This window comes from Strix uralensis, chromosome 3 (genome assembly GCF_047716275.1).
Source record: "Strix uralensis isolate ZFMK-TIS-50842 chromosome 3, bStrUra1, whole genome shotgun sequence".
Classification (NCBI taxonomy): domain Eukaryota; kingdom Metazoa; phylum Chordata; class Aves; order Strigiformes; family Strigidae; genus Strix; species Strix uralensis.
Genome location: NC_133974.1, coordinates 123,845,538 through 123,869,703, shown reverse-complemented (window position 1 = coordinate 123,869,703; position 24,166 = coordinate 123,845,538). Strand labels below are relative to the sequence as shown.

Genomic DNA, 24,166 nt, shown 5'->3' with positions numbered 1-24,166 from the left:
TTTTTTTAAGTGTGGGGTAAAAATTCTAAATTTTGCCTTATCCACTCAGGGGGTCTCAGCACGACCCCAAAAGTAACCACGAGGTCCCCGGGCAGGGGCTTGCACAGCCCCAGGCGTGCAAGGGGACACCCTCGGGGACGAGGATGGGGTTTGGCCGCAGTGGACCCGATCCAGCACGGCAGGAGCACTGCTCCAAGCCACGGCTGGGCTGGGCCCCCCCGGTTGCTGATCTTGGCGCAGAGGCCGGAGGCCAAAAAAAAGTCGGAAAGAGGAAAAGTGAAATTCCAAAATAAGCCTCAAGACTGGGGTGGATGAGGAGAGGGGTTGAGCCGGGCTTGCCCCCGCCACGGTGACAGCAGCGGCGCCGAGACCCCCCCACCTCTCGGGCACGTCATGGCGGAGGGCGGGGCCCCCCGGGAGGTGTGGTCCCGCCCCCGGGGAGGTGTGTCCCCGCCCCCCCCGGGGAGGTGTGGTTCCGCCCCCCGGCGCCCCGCGAGGCCCCGCCCCCGCCCTCCATTGGCTGCGGGGAGCGGCCGGTTTCCCGCGCGCGCGGCGGGATGGCGGGGGAACGCGCGGTGGGGCTGGTGCGGGAGCTGCGGGGCGCCACCGGCGGGAACCTCCCGCCCTTCCGGGTGAGCGGGGCCCGGGCCGCGGCCGGGGGGAGCGGGGCGGGCCCCACCCCGGCGGCGGTGCGGCCTTCCCTGAGTCTGCCCGGTGTTGCAGGCGGAGGGGCTGCGGCAGGCGCTGGAGGAGATGCGGGCGCTGTACGAGCGGAACCAGGCGGACGTGTGAGTGTCGCGCCCCTCCGCGCCCCCAGCCGGCCCGCAGCTACCGTAATGTGCCTCCTCCTCTTCCTCCTCCAGGTCCGAAGCGAAGTCGGGACGGACGGACTTGATTTTCCTCATCCGGTTCCGGCACTGCTGCCTGCTCCGAAACCAGCGCTGCATCCTGGCCTACCTGTGAGGGGGCGCGGGGGGGCAGGCGGGGAGCTGCCGCGACCTGTCGGGACCACGGCGTGGGACTCATCCCCACTGGCACAGGGGCGCAGCCTCCAAAGAGGGGAGGGCCCGCAAGCGCTGGGACTCCAGTTCCTCCGCGGGGTGAAGCGGAAGGGCAGCTGCGGGACCCGCCTCCTTTGTGTTCGTTACACGAAACGCTAGCACAAGGAGAAGGCCCTGGTTTGCTCCTGCTCTTTAAAAATTTTAATTACTGGATAGGCCAAAAATCACATCCTTTAAGGGAAGGCGAGTGGAATGACCCAAGTTTTTGCTCTCTGCTGTGAGGGCAGAGTTGCTTGGGGATTTTCCAGCCTCACCTCAGCAGAGACGCTGGTTTTGCCCCTTGTTTCTTGCCCTAGGTACGACCGGTTGCTGCGGATCCGAGCACTAAGGTGGGAGTACGGCAGCGTCTTGCCAAACACCATCCAGTTTCACATGTCAGCTGAGGAAGTGAGTCAGCTTTGTCTTAAACTCTTCCGCTCTTTCAGCTTATTTCTCTTGATGGATTATCGATTTAGTAGAGTCAAAATAGGGTAGACTTCTCTTCCCCCATTATAAACATGACAACGTGCCTTTCTGTAAATACTGATTTGTTTATTCATGGCCTACGAGTACGATCCCAAGTAGATACTGAGGGCAGGTAGTGGTTGGCAGTTTGAAGAATCAGGTGGTCTCCACCAGATCAGACTCAGAACTAGGTCTTCACATGCTGCTCTCAAATGCCATCTCTAGACCTACGTACAGTGTCCTACTCTGAATCCAGGTTGCTCTGCCTCTGGGGCAGTTTTTCCCTTCAGAAGAGCTGGTGTTCACCTTTGACTGGCATGAACACATGTGGGAACAGTGGCCTAACAGGACAAACAAACTAGATCTCACTCATCATGGATCTGTCTTTCAGCATTAGCTGTTTGGCTTTGCCTGAGGGATTGCTGTTAATGTCCACAGGTGGAGTGGTTCAGTCGGTACAAAAAGTCTCTGGCTACCTACATGAGGTCAGTAGGAGGAGAGGAGGGGCTGGACCTTACACAGGACATAAAACCTCCGAAAAGCCTGTACATTGAAGTAAGTGCAAGATTGGTGGTTTCTGTCTATGAACAAATGTTTTGCCCAACCATCTTTTTTTAGAGAATTTCACCCCCATCCCAAATCAGAAGGTCATTGAGCAAAGCCTCTGAGAGCACTAAAGCTTCTACAGCCTTTTACTCTACACTCTGCCTGCCAGCATTCTACTCCCTCTTCTACCGAGGGCTCCAAGTATGTTGAAAGATGACATTTCTAGTCCACAGGGAATAGGTGTGATGGGGCGAGTGGTCTGAATCCCAGTGAGAAGTTTTTGCAGCATTTTGCAGAAACTTGACCAACTCAGATTAACTAAGAAAACTTGTTCTCATGTTAAGGATTGTTGACTAGTTTTCTTTGCTGTTATTTTAAATGGGCTCTGATAGATGAGACTGTAAATTATTTTACACAATTGCTAAAGCAAGAGCATGTGAGAAATCAGAGTCAGTAGCTGAAGTGCTCTGTTCTGATGTTCTCCTCAAAAGAACATCTAGTGACAATCAACCTGCTCCTTAGGACAGTTTCAGTGTTAACAGATTGGCACTTCCTGGTGTGTGTGTGGAGAGGTTCTGAAAATGATGCTGCTGCTGCTCCGCAGAGCCTGTCTTTTGTGCTGCCCTTCCTCTAGTCTCTGTGGAGGGCTGGGCTGTGCTGCTCACTGGTGCTTCTTGCTCCAGGCAGAGGCAGGAAGAGTACGTCAGGTAGGCCACAGACCGTGGGATCAGTCGACTTCTGCATTTCCAGGTCTGCTCTACTGCAGCTGCAGCAGGCGGGTAGGAATGTGTCCATACTTACATTTCTGGGGCACGTGTTGCAGGTCAGCAGTGATGTGTGGTGTTTTCTATGGGAGGTCTGATGATCTGAGAGCTGCATTTCTGCTTTACAGGTGCGGTGTTTAAGAGACTATGGAGAATTTGAGATCGATGATGGTACCACCGTCCTGTTGAAGAAGAATAGCCAGGTACCCATGACAAGAGAGTGGTCTCTTCCTTCCCTTTCGCTCCCATGACCTCCCCCTGCTTTATCCCAGCTTTGCAGCATGTCAGAGTTCCTACATACGCAGCTCCTCGCACATGCTGCAAGCTGTCTGTGTGGCCCAGGGCTGCAGCTCGGCTCTGCCTGATCTGGTACCACAATGCAGCAGCCATGCAGCACGACAAACAGCTGCTTGTATGCAGCAACAAATTCAGCCTGCCTGGGTTTCAAGGAAAGTTTGTCTGTGTTTCTGTGCAGCACTTTTTACCCCGCTGGAAATGCGAGCAGTTAATCAGACAAGGAGTCCTCGAGCACATTCTGTTGTAAGCACGCGGGACAGGAGGGACAACCGCAACAGGGACTGAACTCGGCTGTGTGCAGGACTCTAGACACCTCAGCATTTCTGCAGTGGGCACCCTGCCTCTCCTCTCAGCGGCCTTTGATACCTGATACGAAGATCAGCCCCAAGTTTATAAAGTATGCAAACCACATTGGCCAGCTCTTCATGCCCAAAGGGTGCATGCTGGTAATGTAGCGCTCCCGGGAATCCAGCGTAGTGGGGGGTGGCACTGGAGGGGGCGGGGGGTGGGGGGGTGTTATCCAAGCCCCACAGCTACAAGCAGGTTCTGTGAATGCATTTTTGTTTGGAGTTCTTTGTTCACACTGTGCATGTGGGAGTAAGACACCAACTGGCTGGGCTCTGGAAGCCAGAACTCCACGGTTGCAAAATAAAGAACTGTTTCGGCCTTCAATTTAGTGTTTTTCAAGAGTTAACACTGTGTTCGTTAAACACTCTGACCTGGCTCTCTGGCCCACCCCATCTTGACCCTGCAGGATGATGCTCAACTCATTACTTGGGTGTCTCAGTGGGGTTCCTCCAAGTGGCTGCACAAGCTTCATTCTAGAATTAGACATGAAGCCTCATCTCCTATCAGAGTCCTATAAATGTTTCTTAAGTGCTGAGTGAATGAGCACTGCAGTCTGGGTCATGGGCTGGCCAGGGTTTCTCCCAGCATGCTTGGGCTGTGCCTCTGTCCCTCTATGAAGAGTCTCCTTCCCCAGACCACTGGAGTAGGGGTGGGAAACAGAGCAGAGGGTTTTAAGGATTCCAGTTAGCACAAAACCAGAGCAAGGCTGAAGAGCTGCTCTTCCTGTCTGGTTCTCCTAATGGAGCTGCTCACTCTTGAGTAGTGGCTGAGAGATAACACTTTCAAAAACATAAGCACTAGGTAAGGCTAGAGGTTTGCCTAGCCCCCATCTCTGACAGAAGCCTAAAAGCAAATACTTAGGGAAGAATACAGGAACAGGATAAACGCCTGGGGTGTTAGTGCATTGCTCTCCCAGCCCCAGCCAAGGAACCTCCCTGAGCTAGCACCACACCCTCTGTGGGGCTTCCCTCCTTGTAATAGCCCAGCCTTCCTCATGGCCCTTGTAATCAGGGCTGCCCCCAAGGCAAAGAAAGAGGAGTCTCCGCTGTCATCCACCGGGGCAGAAAAAGCATGTCTAGACCAAGGAGGGCTCAGTCACAGCCTCCAGCCAGCTCCTGGCACTGTCCCAGGGCCAGGGAACCTCTCTGCCCTGGCAGGCTGAGACTTAAAGGCAGTGGCTGAGTTTTAGCTCACAGCCAATTTATCTTTTTGTTCTTGAACCAACAACAGCTTGAGCTATTTTTAAGCCCTCTTCTTTGTATTGACTTTGTCCGGCCTCTGCTTTGCTACCCTGATCCAGTCAGGCTTGTCTAATCTCTTGTACAGTAGTCTCCATAGCCCCAAAGAAGCCCTTTCACAGCCAGTGGCAACCACAGCCCCCACGTAAACACCCTCTGCTCTGCACTGCGAGGCAGGGGCACCGTGATGATGTATTCTCCATGCAGAGAGTAACACCCTGGGCAGATCAATAAATTTGGCATTTGCTGATGCAAATACTTGGCTTTGTGGCCTTTTAGACAACTTACTTTGGCAAGAGCAGTACTCACTGACTCTGTGAAGGCCGGCAAGGAATGCAAGATGACACAGGTCACTTACCATGTCTCCTGGTCTCCTTTAAAGAAGTGCAGTGCTGAGTGGGGGTCACCAAGCCTGCCCCAAGCCTTGGAGGCTCAAACTGAAAGATGGCTCTTCCCTCAGCCCCTCTGTCCTGTTCACTGCAGAGACAACAATCTGGCAAGTTTGGTTTGGATCCTAGGCTCAGGCTTTAGGAGGGCCAGTCTCCTAGAGCCCAAAAGGAGCTGTAGAGAATAAAAGTTCAACAACAGCTGAGGAAGGCTACTGAAATACAGAGCAGACTGGAGATGGTAGGAGGTGCTGTAATATTGCAAACATTTTAATGCCACAACACAGCTTTCCTGCTTGGAGTGAGCTGGATGGAGGAACCTGTAAGCCCTCCTGCTCTGGCTTTCCAGCTGTAACAGCGCGATGCCAACAGCAAATCCTCCGCAGAGAGGGAGCATCTGCACCACCACCAAATACACTGCCAGAGTGCAGGCAGGTCCTGTGGGATGGCTGCCTTGAGACAGATCTGACTTACAACAGCACACTCTTCTGCTGAAAAAGGCAGCAAAGCCGGTGCTTTCAGTAGGAAAATTCAGCTATCCACAGGACCAATTTCTTTCTCCGTTTTCTACTTTCTACCCAGGAAAATCCTGGCAAGACCAGAGATGACAAGGCTGATTTTCCAAACCAGCCGCACCTCCCCTTCTGCACCTGACAAACCCCAGTCAAGACCAGTACAGGCTGCCACACCGGATGTCCCATCATCCACTCAAAGATGCTGGTGTGATTTTTCCGATGAGCTGCTTCAGAGCTGAGGCTTGCTCCTCCAACAGCTTGTTCTTTTCCTCAGTGCTCTTCTGCTTCAGCTCAGCTGCCTGCAGGGCTATTGCAAACCTCCTGTTCTCCTCACGGAGGTCTTCAATCAGAAGTTTGTTCCTGGAGAGTTGGGCCTACAAGCAGGGACAGGAGACTGAAGGTTCAGCATTCCCACACAGGGGTCCCAGCCAGGCAGGCACACGCAGCACTAACCACTTTTGCACTCACCTGGGTGTCTTTGAGCTGAGCTGCCCTCTCCGCCAGCACAGCTTCAGCACTTCTCAGACTATGCTCCAGCCCCTCTGCCTGCTCCACAGCTGCCTGCAGCAGATGCTTGTGTTCCTCCTGCCGCAGGCAACAAAGCCTAACTTGGGTTGGCCCAGCACTCACCTGGCCCCTGGCAACCCACTCGCAGACCTTCATGCTCCCTGAAGGAGAGCATGGGGGGATCAGCAGAGGTGGTGCAGGCTGCAGAGAGCAGTGGGACAAGTGTCTAGAACAGTACAACATTCCCTAGGTCAGCACCAACCAGTTTTAAGACAAGACACATACTTCCCAGCAATGTTTTCTATAAAAACAAGCCAATGCCCTCGCCTCTCTCAGCTGTGTCCAGAAAAGGCCAGCAAGAGACAGAATTTCCTTGGATGCAGCTTTTGTGTCTGCTCATTTTTATTCCTTAGGTTATAATTTACTCCATTTTTGCCCAAGTTAGTTCAATTGAATCACAGTGTCCTGAAACAAAGGACAAACTCACAAAAACCCAACACCTTGTTGCCCAGTGCCCTAAAGGTAAAACCACCCCACTCTGTGAAGGCTACATCTTCACATAGAGGGGTCAAACTTTCTTTCCCCAACCTGAGCCAACACAGAGTGTCTCCCTGGGTAACTCCTCCTCTAGGCACAAGGTATCTGGTCTGGGGTAGCCGGATTAGAGTGGGGAGGGCTCCTGTTTCAGTGCAGGGTGGTGACAGGGTTCATGAGGAATGAAAATTGCAGCTGAATTTGAAGATCAAGTGTGTTTTCCACATGGGCTCTTGATATATAGCATCTTCCACCCAAACCTCTGGCGGCTTTGACCACAGCTGCCTTCCAGGCTGTCAGTGCTCTCTCCCCAGTACCCTTGACTGTGTTTCTGCAATTCCCTGCTTACCTGGGTCCTGACCAGCTGCCTGCACATCTGCTCAGCCTGCCGGTGGAGGTTTTCCTGGAGCTGCTGAGCCTTGCACTGTTCCTCTCTCAAGCTGGTTTGCAGCTGCTCAAAGAGTTTCTTTGGCACCATGTTGTTCATCTGGGCCTTGGCCTGCTGCAACTGCAGAGCGTGCCAAGACTGGGCCAGGCTCAGGCTTGCTTTGGCTTCTAAGAGCTGTAACACAGAAAGCCAATAGCTGGTTACAGCTTTGTGCCAGCAATGGGACAGGCACAAAGTGTGCCGCAGGTGAGGGGAGAGGTTAGGAAGCACCCTCAGTCCCCGCCTCAGCTCTCACACCAGCATGGCCACAGCAGAGCAGCAGGACCATGGGAGTGGTGCTTGCCGGGCAGCCTACAAAGTCAGGGATGGAAAGCACCAAGCGCTGCAAGAGGAGAAACAGGGACCCCTTCCTAACAGATGCTCCCCTTGCTGAGCAGTGAGGAGCAGGAGTTGCTGGAAGGATCCTCTGGGAGGGAGTCCTAGCAGCAAGGCCCGCAACGGCAGGAGGCACAGGGGGCTGCTCACATGGGTTTGTTCTTAGGTACATCCCAGGCAAGCTGGGATTCAATTCCTGCCTGTACTACATGTCCTCTGCTTCCTGCCACCAGCCAAGGGCAAACCTCGTACTGGGAAGCAGGTCTAGCCCAGCTTTGCCCTCGGGCTACCTAAGGGTGGCTGGCATGGGCAAGCTGCACTCTTGAAAGCCAGTCCCTGAGCCTGTTCCCAGAGTAGAAGGCAGGAGATGAATATTAGCACATTTGGAGGTTTCTCACATTGGCTTTCCTCTACCCTAGTGATTCTTGTTCCCCTGCTCCCCTTGTTCCCTCCCTTCAGACATGGTCTGCCTGGCCCCTGTCATCCCTGCCCAGCCCCTACCTGAATCTGCCACTCCTCTAGCTCCTCTGTCAGCTGAGCTGTGAGGAGCCACAGCTCCTGGCATTCCTGTGTGAACCACCTCCACTCAGCCTCCATCTCCTCTGCCCAGCCAGCCTGCCCAGGACAAGGACAGTGGGACACCGCAGGGGCAGCTGCAAGCAAGGACCTGGTCCCAAGCTGCACCTGAACTGGCTTCAGACATATCTAAGTGGGAGGGCAAGGCCTTTGTCCCCTACAAAGAGGAAGAGGACAGTCCTTTCTGCCTGGGGAAGGTGTCCAATACTGCCCTGATCAGGACAAGACCAACATCACAGGGACCACTCAGCAGCCTGCCACCCTGCTACCAATTGAGTGACACCCACCTTCTCTTGCGAGGCCTTGAGCTGCTGTTGGAGCAGCTCTGTCTCCATCCAACACACTGCATGATGCTGGTGGTGCTCCAGCCTCGCGGCCGCCTCTGTTCCTTGTAGCCACTCGGCCTCCGCCAGCCTCTGGCTCTGCAGCTGGACAGGGCCAGGGCCAGCACTGTGGCCAGTCTTGTGCTCAGCGAGTTCAGGGCCCAGCTGACGCATCTTGACATTCAGGTGGGAGACCCCCACCTTGTTCTTCTCATTCTGGAAAAGGTTGAGGAAAAAACAATTCATGCACAGAGGCTTGGGGTGGGAAGAGAGGCAACAGAGACTTAACCTGTCCCATGCTGTCCCCGCTGGGTTCCCACTCAGGAACACCACTGTCACTGCAGGGCCTTGCAGGCGCTCAGGAGGAGGAAAAGCAGACAGTGGGCATTAGGTTTGTGGCTGAAGGTGGGCAGCAGGTGTGTGGCTCAAGGTTAACAGAAGCTGAAGCCAGCAAAGGCCACCCTGCTGTGGCTTATGGCCCCAAAGAGTACCAAAGACACTTCCAAAAAAACAGGTTGTGGTTCCCAGTCACGAGGAATCCCAGGAACACGGTGAGGAACTAACAGCCTGCAACCCTCGTTCATGTTGCACACAAGCAATCCCAGCCAGGCCTTGTGCGCACACCTTGCCAAGGGCTCCTGAGCATGTGGGTTTGAGACTGGGAGTGAGAAAAATCTCTGAGAGAAAGTCAATCTCATTAGAGATTTTGTAGTAACCTTCCCTTCTATAAGACCTTCCCTGGCTTTTGTCACACAAATCTTTTCTACTTGACAAGCTATAAAATGAAGCTGATTCTTCAAAGCAAGACTGAGTTTGAATGTTTGAAACAAATATTCCCTTCTCCTCTATAAGCACATGTAGTTTTTTGTCCTCCTAAATCCTTCAGCCAAGAGCCTGTCAATTAGTGTAACAGCTCCTTACCGACACTGTTAACTCTGTTATTTCAGCCAGCTCCTCCACCTTCTCTCTGCCCAACTCGCTCACGTGTTTCCTGTCAGGGAGAGGGATACAGTCAGCTTCAGGCCAAGGAGCAGCAAACCATTGACCCCCAGAGAAAGGCCCCATTTCGGGGAGCCACACATCTGGTTTTGGCCTGCAACATAAAGCAAAGCCAGGCCAAAACGGATACAGTCCTGAACTGATTCAGGCGTGCATCAGGCATCTCTGCCCCAACAGGTGAGTCGGCCCAGCCCAGGGCAGGCAGCTGGGGACACTCGAAGTCCTGCAACATTGTCAGAGGTCTAAAAATCAGGGGATGAACAATGGGAGAGCCAGCTTAGGAGACTCTTGGGACCATCCACACCAGAAACCTGGCTCTCCTTGGATTTATGGCTCAGTAGGTGACCCCAGAACCTATCTCAAGCTTCCTAAGGCGAAACTGGCCACAAGGTTTGTGTAGCGAAGAAGCCCATCCTTTCCTCCCTCAGCATACCCATCTCCACAGACTTCCCCAAAGCCGGCTCCAGACCCTGTGCTCTGGCCTGTCCAAGCCTTTGGCTCACCAAGCCCATCCCAGCATTGGCTGCTTTTGCGAGGAGCAAAGGGTGTGAGAGTGCTGGCTTGCTCAGAAACGAGAAAAGAAAAGGCAAGTTGAGCCAGCTGAGATCTGGTAAATGCACCTGAGTGGCTATTCCTTTTACAAGAATTAGCTATCCACCCATTTGCCAGCCTTCCACAGCTGGCTCCTCTCTTACTCTTCATGTTCACTGCCCTTCTCCTTTGCTAGCCTCAGCTCTTGCTGGAGTCTCCCAAGTCGACTTTTCAGCAAGCTGTTCTCCAGCAGCTGGCACAGCTCTCCCCTGCAGGGAGAGAAAACCATGCAAAAGCCCAGTTTGCTCTTCTATGCTGGTTCCCTGCTCTATTCCCATTTGGTTTGCAAAGACAGCAAGAACTAAAGGAATCTGAGAAACAACCAACCAAAAACTCACGTAAAACATGTGGGGACAATAAAAACATTGGTAGAGAAGGAGCAGGTCTTCAAGGCAAGGAAAATGAAGGGGAGTAAGGACAAATAGCACCAGACCCTGAATTTGTGTGGCTTCCAGCTGGCTGGAATTATTTTGAAGGCCTGCCAAGGAGTGGAAACAAAGTGATTTGGCTCATCAAGACACACTGAGACTTCATCACAGGATAACCAGGTGGTGAGCCCAACCCCTCAACTGCAATAGAGCCACATCTGGAGAAGCCAGCTTGCTTATGAGGCCTCTGTGATTTTACAGTTCTGGACACAACAGCTACAACCTCCAATCCAAGGCAGCCTCTCTGCCTCATTATCCTTCCACTCCTACTGGTACTCCCAGTCTCCCATGAGGCATTTGTGGGAAGGAAGCTTAGTCCTGTGTTAAACAAACAGTCTTATCCAATAACTACTGCTAAACCCCAGGTCCACACAGGACGCAAATTCCTCAGGGGAGAGCAGAGGAGAATGGACTGTCCATCCCGACAGGGAGGACAGAATTGCAGTTGCTGACAACACGGCACTGCATGTGGGAGGCAGAGAAGCTGTGTGGGGAAGTTCTCCCTCTCTTCTCCAAGCCAGCAAGCAAGAGGACTAGTGCATGGGCTGTGTGTGTGGCATTCACTCCCCCTGCTTGGCAGGACGCTCCTCACAGCAGCTGCTTTCTGAGTCAGTTTTGCATCAGGATTCCTATGCTGTGCTTCCTGTAGCATCTCGAAAACCCATGTACAGCTGTACAAGGCAGAGGAGTGCACAGTCAGACAGAGCCACATGAGCACATCCCAGCTCTCTGACCACACTATCATGGTTAGTAGAAGACACGTGGGGGACAGCAAGACAGAACACAACTGCTGTTAGAGTGTCTTGGACCATCATGTTGTTAAGCAGCCTTGTGTTTCACAAGGCATCTGCTTTTTTTTTGCAGCAGCAGCAGCACTGTGTTAGTTCTGCAAACTGCCTTTGCGCTCAAACCTGCCACTCTCTTGAGCTCTGGGTTAATTTTCCACCCAGCACACAACATCTCTGAGCTGCATCAGCCCCAGATTCACCCTGTTTCTTTCCCTCTCCAGCTCCATTTTGACAGCCTGAATGTCATGTTTCCTCCTATGCTGCTGTGCCACTCTGTCTCCCAGGGCTTTTTTTCTTCTTGCCCTCCAGATGAAGTCTGTCTATGCCTTGACATGCTGCTGTGTCTGCTGTGTGAAGGCAACCTTTGCTTTCTCTGACACTTCCCAAGCACATCCCCTTGCCTATCAAGATTTCATTTCTCCTTGACAAATGCCTTCAGATTTGGCTCCAGCTTCTAGATTGAGCAGGCCATTCACTGCAACAGACATCTACACTGTCTGCACTGCTCTGTCCATCACATAATTTTTCATTTCTTCTCTGCTCCTTCAGTGCTGAGGTTGCAACAGGAGACCTTGGTCTACCTGCTCATCTGAGCCTTGGGGACCTGCTCCTTCTCCCCCCAGAGGGCAGCTCTCCAGACACTTTATCCCTTCCAACACCAGAGCCTTCAGCCCCACAATTTCTGCATTACTCCCATTTCATCCTGGTGCTTTTTTACTTTTCTTCTTCCCAACAGCCAGCATTTCACACATCTTGACTTGTTCCTCATTAACCTTCTCTTCCAGATTTAGCTGCCTCTTCTTCCACAGACCATGTCCTTTTCCTTCCATTTCCACTGCTGGCTCTCCTGGGCACGCTTCTCTCCTGGGCACACTGCTCCCCTTGGAGCCTTCATCATTGGGAAATCACCTCCTCTCAGACCAATGTTGCTGCAACAAAGCCTTACAGCTGTCCTCACGCTGGCATTCACTCCATAACAGCTCCTGATTATGCTCTGCAACCTTCCTAAAGATAAAAACCATTTTGTTGACCTGGATGCGGTAACGCAGCTTGAAAATCTCAGCCAGCCTCAGAACATGCTTTTTCTGGAGAGGCAATGCAAAGTTTTCTTCAGGTTGCAAAGTCAAGGCAATTACTTAAACATTACAGAAAGTTCCCATGCCATTTTGCACTTCTCAAAGACTTATCCATCAGATGTTTTCAACAACTCTGAAAGCTCCCCGCTACAGCCAGTCCCTCTACCATTCACCAGAGATGGTGGTAACACAGCTCTAATGTATTGTATTCCTGTTATTTGGGTTTATTCCCCTAGTCTACCACAGACTTCAGCTAAGTCACCTCCCTTCTCCCACACCTACCCCGTATTTCAGCTCCTCAGCCCTAAAACAGGGATAACGACCTAGCAAAATACACTTGTGTATTGCTGAAGGGGACTCTGGTCCTGAAGGGAGACACAGCAGGGAAGAGGCAGGAGGAATGTCCCGGGATGTGGTAGGGTGTGCTGGGACACAGGAGGGAGCAGGCATGGCCAGGCAACAGTTTCTTGTCCAATTCCTCTCCAGTCATCTCTGCAAGGCCATTCTGGCCCCTGGGGAGGCTGCAGAACTGGCACCACAAGCACAGGAAAGGAAGAGGAACAGCCATTTAGTGACAACCTTACTCTCCCACAAGCCAGTCTATTTTGGCTATACAGAGAAATTTAAGCCATTTTTTGCTGCTTTTAAGACAGCAGGTTGTGCTGATCTAGCAAATAGAGGCAGGTTTGCTGAAGAAGCAAGAAAGAGAGAGATAGTAAGAAAACACTGATGAAAGCTCTCTTATTTCTCTCGCTGTTTTGAGATACAGTCTTTGCTGGGCACTGACTCTGGCACAAGCTTGTTGAACATGTCGGGAAACTTAAAGTCTTGAAATAAAAGCACTCATGTAAGGGGAGTTTAGACATCCCACTTCGAACAGCTGCAGCCCTGCAATACTGCCCAGATTTTCTTCCAAACTGCGCAGGGGATGCACCCTTACTCTCCCACTTAGCCCCAGAAAGAGAATGGTGCCAGACCTCAGGCTCTCTCTGTCCCTGTGCTGCATCCTCAGCTCTTCTTCCCCCTGGTCCAGCTGCTGCCCTGGATGGTAAATGTCTTCAGTGTGCTGTTGTCCCACCCTGGCCTGCTCCATCTCAAACCTCTCCTCCAGCTCCAGGCTCCACACACATTTTTGCTCTTTCAGGCTATCAATTACAGCCCAGTCCTTTGCAACTGTTTTTTCCAGGTCTCTTTTCTGGTCTTTCATCTTGTGCATCCCAGCCTTGAAGCTTTCCTCATTGTCTTTCTTCCTTCTCTCAAAGTTTTTCCTCATTAACTCGATTTCCTCCTTGTCAGAGTTTATCTGTTGGGAGGAGACAGGAATTGGATATTAGCATCATGCTCCCAAGAGCTCCGTCTCCTCCAATAGCTCTGGCTCAGACTGATCTATTGGTTCCTCTCAACAGGGGACACTCTTCAAGCAGTTCTGGTCCCTACTGAATTATGGCAGCAGCCTCTAATAAGCAGATATCGGTGGGTCCCAGCTCTTCCCAGCAAGCAGCACAGTTCTCCCCTTTCTCCTTGTTTGCAAGGGACCTCAGAGAGGAAAAGGGAGAGGCCAGGGCACCATCTGCCACTGCTCCTCACATCCTTCCTCCACCCTGCAGAGTGGTCCCTTGTCCAGGACGTGGTGGTGAGTAGCTGCTGCTCCCCATAGCTCCCCTGTAAACACTAGAAACTCCAGGATTTGATGAGCACAAAGGCAGGACTGTAAAGTCCGGCAGAAGATCTGCAAGCAGCTTTGTGCTCCTTGCACTGTTCCTCACCTGTGGCAGTTTAGGATTTACTCTTGCAGTGCTGCAGTGGAAACCCAGCAAGCAACCCCGACCTCTCAGTTCAGCAGTAAAAGGAGGAGTGAAGGTGGAAACTGAGGCCTCTCACGTGAGCACTCATTGACGTCTAAAGGGAGGGCTGGGCTCACACTGGCACCTTAGGGCAAGCAGGTTAAAAGTGTGCTGCAAGCCCAGGGAGACAGGACTCTGACACCCCACCATGCCCTCAGGAGACACCTGGCTACTTCTCCTCTTGGTCCTGTTGCTGGTTCTACTGCAACAGCAACACTGAGTAGAGTTAATCTCTGGTTGCCCATAAGGAGCAAGACCCACACAAACATTTTGCAAGGTGACAAGACTTCCACAAAGCCTTTGCCAGCCAGTCATGGCTCCAAACCCTCCCACCAGCTAAGATGGGCTGGGGAAGCACATACAGTAACTCCAGCAGAGAGACAAGGTACCACCCTGCTCCCCAGTCTGAACCTTTCAGCAACCGTCCCGGAGCAGATATCCCATCAGCCATACTGTAGCAGGGTGCTTACCAAGCAGTTGTGCCAAGAAGTCAGGACATCACCCCCCATCCCCCTCACCTTGGTTCCCAGCTGCACCTTCGGGTCCCGCAGCTGCTCTTCGAGCTGCTCCACTGAGAGTGATGTCTCTGTGCACACAGAAGGGGGAAGCAGAGGGCTGGAATAGCTGCGCACTGGCAGAGAGGAGCCCTGTGAGGACAGGCCTACAAGACAGGACAGCTGTCCTGATCAGGATGTCTGCAGCTTCATCCAGTCAAGCCCATACAACCCCAAAAGATGGAGATCCCCCATCTATCTGGCAACCAGTCTCAGGGCTGCATCACCCCTCTGGGCCAGAAGTTGTTTCTTAATGTTCAACCTGAACCTCCCAACCCACAGTTTGGGGCTACTTCTTCTTTATTATATTGTGTTTCCTCAACATCCTCAAAAGTGAAAATCTGCTCGTTCACTCCCAGCTGTCTAGTTCACAGGTCACCATCACCAGCTTTCGAGTTGGAAGAGCCTCCTTTCCTCCATCTCTCCTCCTCCTCACCACCCATCACCCCCCTTCTTCCTTCCCAGGGCTGCGCAGTACCAGAACTGGCAGCAGCAGCTCAGGCACAACAAGCCGCCCCACACTCCCATGGCAACTCCAATCCAGAGGGAATCTTGTTCTTGCTAAGATGGAGAGGCATCGACCCCTCCCACATTTTACCTCCTGCCGGCAGCCCTCTCTCAGCCCTGCTCTCCCATAGCTGTAAACGCAGCCTTTCCAGCTCCCTTCGCAGCACTCCATTCTGGTCCCACAGCACCTGAAGCAGAGGCAGGTCATGATGTTGCTCCAAAGCTCCCCACAGCTGTGGGGGGCTGAGCACCCACGGCTCCCAGCAGCCATGTGTACTCAGGGTCTCTTGCAGCATGAAGAGCAGAGCCCCCTCGCCAGCACAGTCTGAGAATAAAACAGAGGGATCTTCCTCCTTCCCAAAGGAAGAAGAGAGATTTTGGAAGAGCCAGAGAAGAAAAACAAGACCAGATTACTGCTATCACCATCACTGGACACTGTAAAGCATGAAGAGCCACAAGCAACTGCCCCTACATGCAAAAGCACACAATACCAGGGGTTTCTGCAAACACCTTGGAGGGTTTGACCTCCTGAGACCCCTCCTGACCTAAACACAACCATTGCTAGCAAGCAACACACAAGAAACACCGTGATCTCAGTACAATCCCTCACATATCCCAGAGGTTTGCATTTACATTCTCAAGACACTCCTGTGGGTATCTGGGCTGGCTAACAAGCACTACTGTATGCAGACCAAGTGACAGCAGGATTTATGGTGAAGCAAGTCCCACAGGGCTCCAGAAGGGAACATTTCCAGATTGCAGAAGGAATAAAGCAAGGCAAGAAGGTGCTGATCCCATGGAAAGCATGAGGCAGGTCCTGCTGCCTGCTTAGCAGAGAGACAACCCTCAGAGGCCAGCACAGGAGTTTATCCCGCCTCAGTGCCAACATCAGCCTGCAGCCAGGGGTCCCACAGCTGAACACCATGCTATGAGCCACCATGGCAGTGCAATGAGCCACTTCCACACAGGGGTCTGGAGCTTGGCAACTGCTTGTTTCACTTCACACCTTCCATCCCGTACTGGAAGCAATAGCATAGAAGGCATCCTGCCTCCCTCTGGACTGCTCACTTTGAGCAAACATCAAATTATATTCCATATGCTGCCACCCAGAAAACTGATGTGCTACAAGAGACTATGCACTAGGATGCTTCCAAATAGTAATAAATATTATTGGAGCAGGTCTAGACAAATGCAAACCCAGTTTGTTTAATCTCCATTTCAAACAGGAGAGCAGAGGAGGAGGGGGAGCTGACAGCATTCAACAAGTGTAAAGGATAAACCCAAGTGGGTGCCTTCCCAGGGGCAGCTGCAGCCTGAAGGCTGAACCTCTCCATCCACCAGCACTCTCATGGACAACTCTGGAGCTGCTCAATGGGAGGAAAAATCGCAGCACCAAGCATCTTCAACCCTCTGGTGCCATCTGGAGCAATGCTGTGCTTGATAGTACTCCAGCATGTTTGCCTTTAATTATAGCTTCAGGAGGGGCTGTCTGCTGCATCCATGAAAAGAGCTTTGCTGAAAATGCATATTTCAGCCCCTGATGAGGGGAGAAGTCACATCTCTACTCAGTGGTGCTCCCCAGTCACACATAGCACTCAGAAACAAATGGGCAATCCAGTAAGCACAGGACTCGGGAGCCAAGTCACAGAGCACCCAGCAATTTATAACATGCAAGATAACCTAAGTCACTTAAAAACAAGAGAAGGGGAACAGTGCTCACGTCCCAGGGAGCCCAAAGCTCTGAGCAGGAGCACAGCACCCTGCAGGAGGTATGACACACACAGCATCAGTGCCTGGACCACACACACACCAAGTACCTGGACAGGCTCACCTTGACTCTCTAGCAGAGTCCAGCAGCAGCAGGTTTTGTATGGGTTTTTAAAGGGGGGGGCAAGAAGGAGGAAGGGAAAAACAAAAAGATAGAAGAATTTAAGTGATAACATGCTTTCCAAAGCAGGAAGAACAGCTTTCTCTTTGCATTCGAGAAGAAATGCAACAGAGCCCAGGGTGGTCTGTCCTTATACACAGAGCTACATGGTTCCCAAACAAAATAGCATGGGGCTACAGAGTAGCAGGAAGGGAGGATTTTATGGCCCACCCCTACTCCCCTCTGCCAGTATCCCAGCAAGGGAACCAACCCATAGAGGGCTGCAGGAGCAAGGAGACAGGCTGGGGGCACTTTGCCTCCTGCCAAAGGACTCTGAGCAAGGCAAGAGGGATCCCCTCTGAACAGGGCTGCCTCCTTCCTCCCCTCCCCAAAGTGCCCAACAGATGTGCCAATGAGAGCTGTACTTTCACAACAGCGTTTCTGGAGAGCTGCCCACCTGTACCTGGCACTGCTGCTCATACTCCAGGATAATCTCTGCAAAGCGCTCACTCTGGTTCAGGAGCTCTGGGCTGTGGGGCTCCATCTGGCCAAGCTGCACAAGCACAGGGAAACACTTCTCATCAAGGAAATTATCACCTCTCCAAATGGAGAGCCAAAAGCTCTACAGAAACACTGGAGTCATGGTGCTACACCCACAGATTCAATGGAAGGGCTCCTGTTGACAGCTGTGGGACGGGTCAGATGCAGAAATGGGAGGAAAAACATTTTTCTTCATGTGTGAGAGACACCAAACTACAGGCAGGCTAGCTTTCCCAAACTGGCTAACAAGATCACAGACTCATTTCTTTACCCAGATCCATTTTACCAGGTGCCTCACTGTAGTGGAAGACACTAAAACCCTTTACTTCAACACTTGTGAAAGCTTTTCTTTTCTGGAAACCAAACTCTAAAGTTCACAGTTGAAGACTTCAAATTCATAGAATTTTCTACAATTGCACACTTTCCTCATTCCTTTTTTTCAAACTTTGAAAGGCCTAAATTAAAAGCCAGAATTTTTTCTTTCCAGGTTGTCATTACTGTGCAGGACAGTTCAAAGAGGGGGAGACCATAACAACTGACCCAAAATACACAAGATTTCATAGGAAAGGGTCAATCTTATGATGAGTTCCTGAAAAGTTCCTATGTAACTGCAACAGACAAAGAAAGGCTACCTTGTCCTTCACAACACAGTCGAGTTCTTTCTGCAGCTCCAACACCAGCTTCTCAGAGGCTGCCAGTTTCTCAGCCATCTCTGCGACCTTGTTTTGCAGCTGTGTGTTCTCCTGCAGACAAAAGGCAGAAGATTCTCTTGATGTTGTGGGTCCTCACATCACAGGATGGGTTCATCAGCCAGTTCATCAGTTGTAAAACAACTGGCACATCAGCATGCCAAACAACACAGCTCCCAGGAGACCCCACTTTGGACAGCGTGCTGCTGGTACACACCACGTGGGCTGAAGTTTGGCTCGTCTCTCCAAAGGACAGATGCAGGAGTGGGTTTTGCAGAATAAGAGCTAGACAGCCCCACAAGCTCATCTCTACCTCTGCTTCACGAAACTATGATTTCCCTCACAGCCAACAAAGGCAGCAAGTCCTAAGCTATCTCCGTCTGTACTTCTATGCTGAACAGCACTGGGAAAATCCCAGGCACGTGGACACCATTGTCTCTGCTTGGTCCCTAGCACAATTTTAGCCTCAGCCATCAGGTGTCCAGGTGTTAGCAAGGGTCAAACCACTCCCAACAGACAATATGGGGGTTTAATAATGTCACGGCAAGGGAACAACTCTGTATTTAATTCAATAGTATGGATGTGGCTGATGATTTTTCTGCATAAAACTCCTATCCTTCCTAGCAAGAGCAACACAAACCATCCATCTTTGTCACCACCTCTGCTTTGCCTCCTCTGAACAAGTGAAGATGTTTCACCCAGGGCAGTTTTACTCACCTTCATTGTGTGGTTCAGTCTCCCTTGCAGGCTGGCCTCTTTGCCCTGGAGGAACTGGGCCTCAGCCTCCAGCTTTGCTTGGTGACTGACTGCTTGCTGCAAAAGCAGCTCTTTTGCCTCTGTATCTGCCTGAAAATCCCTGAGGGGAGAAAGCAGCATGGCTGGGGCACCCAGAGCATGTTCTCAGATGGCCATGAGGTCCAGGCACCCCCTCCCACCACGCACAAAGCAGATGAGAGCTTGGTTGGAGGGATGCTGGGACCGTAGTGTGGGGAGGTCTTCAGGGACTTCTCTGCCACAAACACAATGGCAAAACAAGTGGGAGATTCATAAAGGGAGACTGGGATGGAATGGAGAAGCTGTGGGTACCCACAGGAAAACCACTTTCCCTTCCCCACCAAAAGGACCCCTCCTACTTGAGCTTGCTCTGGGTGTGCTCGAGAGCGACGTACTGCTTGTCCAACTCCCTGCCAAGCTGCAGGCAGCGTCTCTCCACTTCCTCCAAGTCCAGCCTTGCCTTGTCCCTCTCCCTGGCAATCTGCCTCACCTGGATCCTGCAGGCACGGCAAGCAGTGCATTAAGACATCTCACACACCCCACAGAAGGGCCCTCCTCCCAGGGAACAGCATCCTCACCTGAGGCACTGCAGTTTGTATCCGTAGGACGTGACAGCTGCATGCTGAAGCCCTCTCCTGGGGACCATGAGTGTGTTGTTGAAAGCTGCAGGCAGCTCTGCCAGGCTCACCTGCTCCTCCGTGCTGCTACTTGGCTTCTGCAAGGACAGCAAGGACTTCTAACAATGCCAACAGGACTTCTGTTGTTACGCCATCTGACCACCCTCCAGTCTTTTAGAGATTCCCCCTGCCATCTCACAGGCCTAGATCATAACTCACCCCAGATTTCCCCCAGCCCTGGGGTGGCCAAACCCTGCCATCCCATCATGAACCTGACAGCAAGTGCCTCGTCCACCCCAGGTGGCTGCTTGCTGAAAGGCCTTGCTGCTCACTTCACCTGCCACCACCGGTCAAGGCAGCACCCTGGATCTTGAGGATCTCCTCCAAGTTCTTTCAGGACTCACATGGCAATGACAAGTCCAGACTTGGCGAATCTAGTGCTGTTGCTGATGCCAGAGAACAGATGCTGGAAGCATCTTTGCTGGAAGGACAGACTGCTTCCCTGTGCACTCTCCTCTGACGCTGAGGAAAAAAGCAGGGGAGGGAAGTCAATGGGGCAAAACTGGCAGAGAAAAACTGACAGCTTTCAATACTGAAAGGAAGCTCCAGGAACCCCATCAATATTGGAGAACATTCTAATAACAACCCCAAGCTGCCAGGAGGGAGATGTCCTGAGCTGCTGCCCTTAACGCAGCCACAAGGAGCAGGTTGGCAGGCACAGATCATGCACTCTGATCTTCCTGCTAACCCATGAAAACTCAGTATCCACAGAAAGACCAACATGGAAAGTTATAGAGCATCAGAAGGTCTTGTGAAAACTATCAGATGGGGACGGCCAGCCAACATTTTTTTTAATCTAGAAGCTAGAACTGGGTTGAGGTCAACTTCAAAGGTAAATGAGATTCAGTCAAGCTGAACCAAAAAGCAGAATCCAGAAAGCTGATACAAAACTGGCAATATCTCCAAGAGCACCGATTTCATACCAGGTTTGGAAGCCTATCTTCAGAGAGCTGTTACCTCAGTCTTAAGCCAAAAGAACCCAAAACAATTATTTTTTTCTTTTTTCTTTTTTTTTTTTGGAGCTGTTTTGCTCAGAGTCCTGGATGGAGTTGTCCTGGCCGTCAGGGTAATCAGCAATTCACTTACACTTTAGTGCCTTAAAGCACAGTTACTTCAAAAGCATTTGCAAATGCCTTGCCAGCCCTTGGAATTAAAAGCACTATGGGGAAAGTATTTTACATCAAACAAAAAAAATGTGGATGAATCTGAGTCACAAGAGGTGCAGAGATGTCAGCACTCTGCAGCCAATGTTAGAATTGGGGTGATCTTTCCATTCTCCTAGGATATGCATTCCTCTCTCTCCTGTAAAAAGAGGAGGCTCGACAGCCTTCTGTTGTTCTGTATTACCATCACACTCCACCTGCACAGGGTTTGTTCCTACTCGGGCAGCTACCAGTGGAACCTTTCAGTCACCGTGCAGTGGCCAAAGTCCAGACCATACCCAAAAACTGACTGACAAGTGGAAAACTCCCAAAGTCACCACCCTCAGATGCCAAACTAATGTCTGTTAAATCACTCCCTTGTGAAATGAAACATCTTGGCCTGAATTGTTCCTGGTAGAACTCATTCTTTAGCCTCCTTTTTTGTGGGGAAACCTTCCTAAGTGCGATGGCTAGATTTATGCCTGGATTTCCAGCAGGACAGTGTAGAAACATCAAAGACAAAGGAACTGTCCTGTGTAGGGAACTGGCAATGATTTAGGTTCCTTGTCCAAAGTTAACTGAAATCACCTCAAGGAGCTGCAGATCAAGGACATCAATCAGGATTCTTTTTACAAAGAAAGCTTTCTGCCTTTCAACTCATGCTGTGACGTGCTGAGTCTTCGTTGCTTGAGAGATGCTGACGAACCTTGGAAAAAGGTGGTCATGTGGCTGAACAAGCCAAACTGCAACTCCTCAAAGCTCACCCTTCCATCTCCACCCTTTTCCAGTTTAGTGAATAAATCTTGGGTTTCTAAAAAATGAGTACAAGAGAAGAGAAACTCAACAGCTGCAAGAACAAGCTTGAAGCATCCAAACAGCTTCTCAAAATAAATCTCATCTTTTTTACAGTGCAAATGAAACACAATTAAAAAACTTCTGGAAAATTAACACTGCTGTTGGAAATGGCAGGCTATTTGCAGAGACACACAGCAAAAGGACAAAATACAACGGGAACAAGCTGCAACAGGTTTCCCTAAACCTTGACTGGCTATAAGGAAAAAATTTTTCCTCCTGAGTGCACTGCAGCCCTGGGACAGGCCCAGATAAGCTGTGGGGTCTTCATCCTGGGAGATACTCAAACCAAAACTGGACAAGCCTGGAGCAACTTGGTGCAGCTTATAAGTCAGCCCTGCTGTGAGGAGGACTAGCCCAGATGTCTCCAGAGTTCCCTTCCCACCTAACCGTGCCATGGTCAGACACATAGGGAGGAGGGAGACCATGATACCTTGTGCCTTCGGTGTCTCGTTCACAAAAGCTTTATCACTTTCAGTTTCTTTGTTCAGGTTCTATAATAAGAAAAATGAAGAAAGAGCATCAGTCTGCCCGCCCCAGGGCACAGGTTGCACACCCCAAACCTCCCGGCTCCACTTGAACGTGCAGCTCCTGACACATCTAGTCACAACCAGAATGGGAACAACCCATAAGCAGCATTCAGCCTGACTCACCCAGGCACCCTCAGACAGACTAGGACTAGAAACATTTGTGGTTTTTTAACTTCATTTTACCATGTCAAACATTTTGGCTCAGGACTCAGAAGAATGCCCTGACAAGCAACTTTTCCCACAAAAGTTTAAGGGTTTGTTCAGAGATCAGCCAAGTATCCTGGAGACTCCATGGCAGGAGGAAGGTTAAATCTGCCCTCTGTTCAAGGATGAAAAAATCATTGTATAAGGAGAAGATGGAAGATGTAAATCCTGCTGAAATCCCAGATGGAAATGGAGGGTAAGGGGGTGCAGCATGTCCATATCCAAACCCTCTGGTCCAAAAACAAACACAGAGATTCAGCTCTGTGAAAACTCGACCCCAACTGCTTGCATGACATGGACAGAGAAATGGAGAGATCAGCTGAAGAAAGGCAGAGCAAAGCATCCGTCCTTGTCCTCTGGTCTCTGTTGAGAACCTCTAAATCTCATTCAACTGCCTTGTCTTGAGCTCAGGTTTGCAAATCAACCTTGACACCCATTTGCAGAAAAGTTTATATGGGGCTGAGAGCCAGCCCTTCCTCCCCCTGCAAATTGCCTGAGGCATTCCTGGACCTGGACACTTGGCTTTTACATGGGCAAGACATACCATACATATAGACACCAGTGAAACAAAGAGCTTCACTCAACAGTCAGGATTGAGTGTAACTGTTCAGCAGGGATTCTTTATTCGCAGCGCTGGGCAGCACTGGGGATTGCTCCACCACAAGTGCCACACTTACTAACAAAACTCTCTAATATACACAAAAAGTATACACATGCATCAGATTTCTTACAAAAGGCAGTCTTACGCTAACGGGTTCTCAGAATTCATTTACTTAGTCTGAGCATGCGTAGTAAAAGTAGAGTGAGGGTCTGCTCCCCGCCTTAGGGGTCCACATAGCCTTTCTCTCACTGCCCGTGAGTGAACTTTAGGTTCCTCGTGTCCATCCCTGGTCACAGGGTTATCTCATCCCTCCTGCAGCTCCTGTTTGTTGCAAGGTTAGTTCAGACCAGCTTCCAGTCACTTATCTGGACACTGGCGTCTGCTTAGACACTCGGTTTTTTAGGTTCGTGCTATTAGGGATGTACTCAGGGAGTTTTTCAGACTGCCCAAGGTCTGTCTTATCTTTACTAGGCAAGGAGTTAAAGGCTTTAAAACATCTTACAAGCGGGTAATGACTAGAGAGGGTAGTTATGAAAAACTATAAATTAAATTATATGCATTACAGTAAAATACAGGAAAAATAAAAGCTAGTAAAACACAAGTGATGGTTAACGTTAAAACTAAATGTCCTACTTTACAGGTACATTAGCAATTTCAAGTATACTTGTAGCAACTTTCCTTCACCAGCACTTATGGTTTTCCAAGGGGGACACATCACCATGCGATCAGGGCCTATCCACATCATCTTCAAGCAATATGTTAAGCAGGGAATCGAACCCGCATTCCCCATGCGTAACCTATAATATCCCTTTTCACGGTGTTTTAGGAAGGATCTACAGCCTCACACGAGCCAAACAGGCCACGTAGACGGCAACGACGCTAGCCAGCCCCCAGCGCACGCTTAAGACACAGCTATCCGCAGGCCGCGCCTCGGCCGGAGGTGGGGCGCAGATGCTCCCCACACCCTTGCGTAGGCCCCTGGGCGCCAGGGGACTTGCGGGGACCAAGGCCTGGGCCGCGCCTGCCCCACCGTCCCCGGCCCTCACTCACCGCGCCGCCGCGATGCACACGCCCCGCCCCTCCCGCCGCCGCACCCTCCCTTCCCCCCCTCCCCCCGCGCAGGTCTCACCCTCCGCCCTGCCCACACTCCCGCGCATGCGTAGGCCGCACCCTCCGCACCCACACGCCCATGACGCGGCTG

At 51.3% G+C, this 24,166-nt stretch overlaps 2 protein-coding genes across 14 annotated transcripts; one reads left to right on the top strand and one right to left on the bottom strand.

The window, feature by feature from the left end:
* Window positions 1-514: 514 nt before the first annotated feature.
* On the top strand, window positions 515-3,784 carry GINS1 (GINS complex subunit 1). The gene is made up of 7 exons (XM_074864252.1): window positions 515-632; window positions 724-788; window positions 864-959; window positions 1,358-1,448; window positions 1,944-2,060; window positions 2,944-3,018; window positions 3,291-3,784. Exons 1-7 carry the CDS (start codon window positions 558-560, stop codon window positions 3,357-3,359), a joined length of 588 nt encoding a protein of 195 aa, XP_074720353.1. The 5' UTR covers window positions 515-557; the 3' UTR covers window positions 3,360-3,784.
* A 1,549-nt stretch (window positions 3,785-5,333) lies between these two features.
* LOC141941461 (ninein-like protein) lies at window positions 5,334-24,044 on the bottom strand. Of its 13 annotated transcripts, none has more exons than XM_074864241.1 (17): window positions 24,016-24,044; window positions 22,064-22,124; window positions 21,367-21,589; window positions 19,914-20,098; window positions 19,538-19,674; window positions 19,319-19,456; window positions 18,903-19,041; window positions 18,129-18,239; window positions 17,414-17,509; window positions 15,181-15,277; window positions 14,547-14,689; window positions 13,162-13,487; window positions 9,224-9,293; window positions 8,267-8,518; window positions 6,990-7,202; window positions 6,068-6,307; window positions 5,334-5,973 (listed from the first exon to the last, which is right to left on the bottom strand). In XM_074864241.1, the coding sequence occupies exons 5-17, from the start codon at window positions 19,603-19,605 to the stop codon at window positions 5,785-5,787; spliced, it is 2,082 nt and encodes a 693-aa protein (XP_074720342.1). In that variant the 5' UTR covers window positions 19,606-19,674; window positions 19,914-20,098; window positions 21,367-21,589; window positions 22,064-22,124; window positions 24,016-24,044; the 3' UTR covers window positions 5,334-5,784. The 13 variants fall into 13 exon arrangements, 11 of the variants coding, with proteins under 11 accessions (XP_074720342.1, XP_074720341.1, XP_074720349.1 ...); XM_074864240.1 differs by having other exon boundaries at window positions 19,981-20,098; XM_074864248.1 differs by having other exon boundaries at window positions 6,068-6,184; window positions 19,981-20,098.
* Between the last annotated feature and the right edge of the window lie 122 nt (window positions 24,045-24,166).